This window comes from Euwallacea similis, unplaced genomic scaffold (genome assembly GCF_039881205.1).
Source record: "Euwallacea similis isolate ESF13 unplaced genomic scaffold, ESF131.1 scaffold_68, whole genome shotgun sequence".
NCBI lineage: Eukaryota > Metazoa > Arthropoda > Insecta > Coleoptera > Curculionidae > Euwallacea > Euwallacea similis.
In genome coordinates, this window is record NW_027098693.1 from 3,238 (window position 1) to 5,964 (window position 2,727).

Below are 2,727 nucleotides of genomic sequence, written 5' to 3' on the forward strand. Positions count from 1 at the left end.
TGTATTATAATCTGGTTGTTGTCATAGGTAGGTCTGGCAAACCACCAATTATTATTATTTTTTAGAGTATTTTGTGAATAGTTACTTTTTGTCAAATTAGTTTATTTAAGTAGTTGTCAAGATTAAAATAAAAGAGTTCCTTACAACATTCGCGATCATCAACATCTTTTAACCACACAAGGACAATTGGTGACCCCGATTCCGAACTCAACGCATCAACCCTCTAGAACACAAGCTATCTCATCCAATCATGCCACGTTCTAGAACCATCCAGCCAGAAGCTAACGTCATCGAGCCCTCTATGGATCAAGAAGCTAGAATCTTCATTAAAGCTCCACCATTTAGTAGAACAGATCCAGAATTGTGGTTTTCTCAATTGGAATCACAATTTTTTATCAATGGAGTGACTTCAGACGACTTGAAATTCCACACTACTATCGGAATTATGGACACAGAAAGTTTGATTTGTGTTAGAGATCTAATTATTAAACCTCCCATGAACAACAAGTTCCAAACCCTTCGTCAAAAGGTATTGGATGCCCTCGTAGAATCACAAGAAAAAAAGTATAAGAAACTTTTTTCGCAACTTCAACTTGGAGACAAAAAACCTTCCATACTTCTATCCGAAATGAACAGTTTGGGAGGCTCTTCACTTCAAGAAGAGATGTTGAAAACCCTTTGGATGCAGAGATTACCTCACAATATGCAGACCATTTTAACGGCATGTTCCTTGCCATTATCAGAAGTGGCGAATATAGCAGATAAAATTGCTGATATAGAGTTTTCCCAAGTTTCTCAAATCAAGTCAGAGGTATGCACAAGCAGTCCCAATGAAATCAACAAAAATACATCTTCAGAAGAATTCAAACACATCACTAAACGTTTGGATAAATTAGAGAGGCAAATCAGATCCCATTCGAAATTAAGATCTTCTAAATTTCGACGCAATTCACCCAGCAGAGATCGTCAAAATTCTTCATGGTGCTGGTACCATCAAAATTACCAAGAAAAAGCTCGCAAGTGTGTGTCTCCTTGTGATTACAAGAAGGAAAACTAACGATCGCGTCGTCCTGGGCAGCAGACGGCGCGGGTACAAAGGACTGCCAAGTGAAGATCTCCACGAACACCAACGAAGATAGACAAAAAAACATTAATATAATTAGTCACAGGTTAGTTATCAAAGACCCTTTAACTGGTATTCATTTCCTTATAGATACTGGTTCTGATGTTTCGTTGTTACCCAAATCTTTTCAAATACAACAAAATCAATCTCAATACACCTTATTTGCGGCCAACAACACATGTATTTCCACCTTCGGAACCAAGACTCTTACAGTTAGTTTAGGTCTCCGAAGAACGTTTACATGGAATTTTATTGTGGCACAAACAAATCATGCGATTATTGGAATTGATTTTCTCCACTATTTTAACATAATACTAGATTTGGGCAGTAAACGAATTATCGACAGCACAACTAATCTGACAAACAATGGTAAAATTTCTTGTCTTTCTACATCATCAGTTCATGCAATTCCTTCTTCATGCAAATATTTTGACATTTTGGTTCAATTTCCAGAAATTACAAAATTCTCATCTACTCCCTTATCACTAAAACATAGCACCTCTCACACTATTTTCACAGAAGGTTTTCCTATTTCTTCCAAACCTAGACGCCTTTCAGCAGAAAAGCTTAAATTGGCAAAACAAGAAATTCAACACCTCATTAACTTAGGTATTTGTCGTCCTTCAAATAGTCCTTGGGCCAGCCCTCTACATATGGTTCCCAAGAAAAACTCTTCCGATTGGCGACCGGTTGGAGACTATCGCAGACTCAATTCAATTACTGTGGTAGACAAATACCCAGTCCCCAATTTACATGACTTTTCTTATTTTCTCGAAGGAAAAACAATTTTTTCCACGATTGACCTCATCAGAGCTTATCATCAAATCCCAGTTGAAGAGGAATCCATTCCAAAAACAGCCATAATCACACCTTTTGGATTGTTCGAATTTACAAGGATGCAATTTGGATTGAAAAACGCAGCACAATCATTCCAACGCTTCATCAATGAAGTACTTGGAGATTTGGATTTTTGTTTTTCTTATATAGATGATATCCTAATTGCATCAACAAACGAAGCTCAGCACAAAGAGCATCTCAAAACAATTTTCGAACGTCTCCACCAATATGGGTTGACAATAAACCTAAACAAATGTGTTTTTGGCGAACATAAAGTTCAATTTCTCGGATACCAAGTTTCTGAAAAAGGTTCTTCTCCTCTTCCCGAAAAGGTATCCACCATTTCAAACTATCCTCTTCCTAAATCAATTTCAGATCTCAGACGTTTTCTAGGAATGCTCAATTTTTATCGTAAATGCTTACCTCACGCTGCACATCATCAAAGTGTTCTTCATGACTTACACAAAAACTGTAAGAAAAATGACAAAACACCAATCAAGTGGACTGACGAAACTGTGAATGCTTTCAATGAATGTAAACACGACTTAGCAAACGCTGCTACATTAAATCACCCCAGTTCATCAGCCCCACTTTCTTTAACAGTGGATGCATCAGATTTTGCTATGGGAGCAGTTGTAGAACAAATGGTAAATTCCTCATGGAAACCCTTAAGCTTCTTCTCCAAGAAATTTTCAAAAACTCAATGTAATTACAGTACTTACGATCGCGAATTACTTGCACTGTATTCAGCAATCAAATATTTTCGT

The 2,727-nt window shown here is 37.1% G+C and overlaps 1 protein-coding gene across 1 annotated transcript; it reads left to right on the forward strand.

Annotated features, from left to right (window-relative positions):
* The first annotated feature begins 250 nt into the window (after window positions 1–250).
* On the forward strand, window positions 251–1,057 carry LOC136419079 (uncharacterized). The gene has a single exon (XM_066405253.1). It carries the CDS (start codon window positions 251–253, stop codon window positions 1,055–1,057), a length of 807 nt encoding a protein of 268 aa, XP_066261350.1.
* Window positions 1,058–2,727: the final 1,670 nt, after the last annotated feature.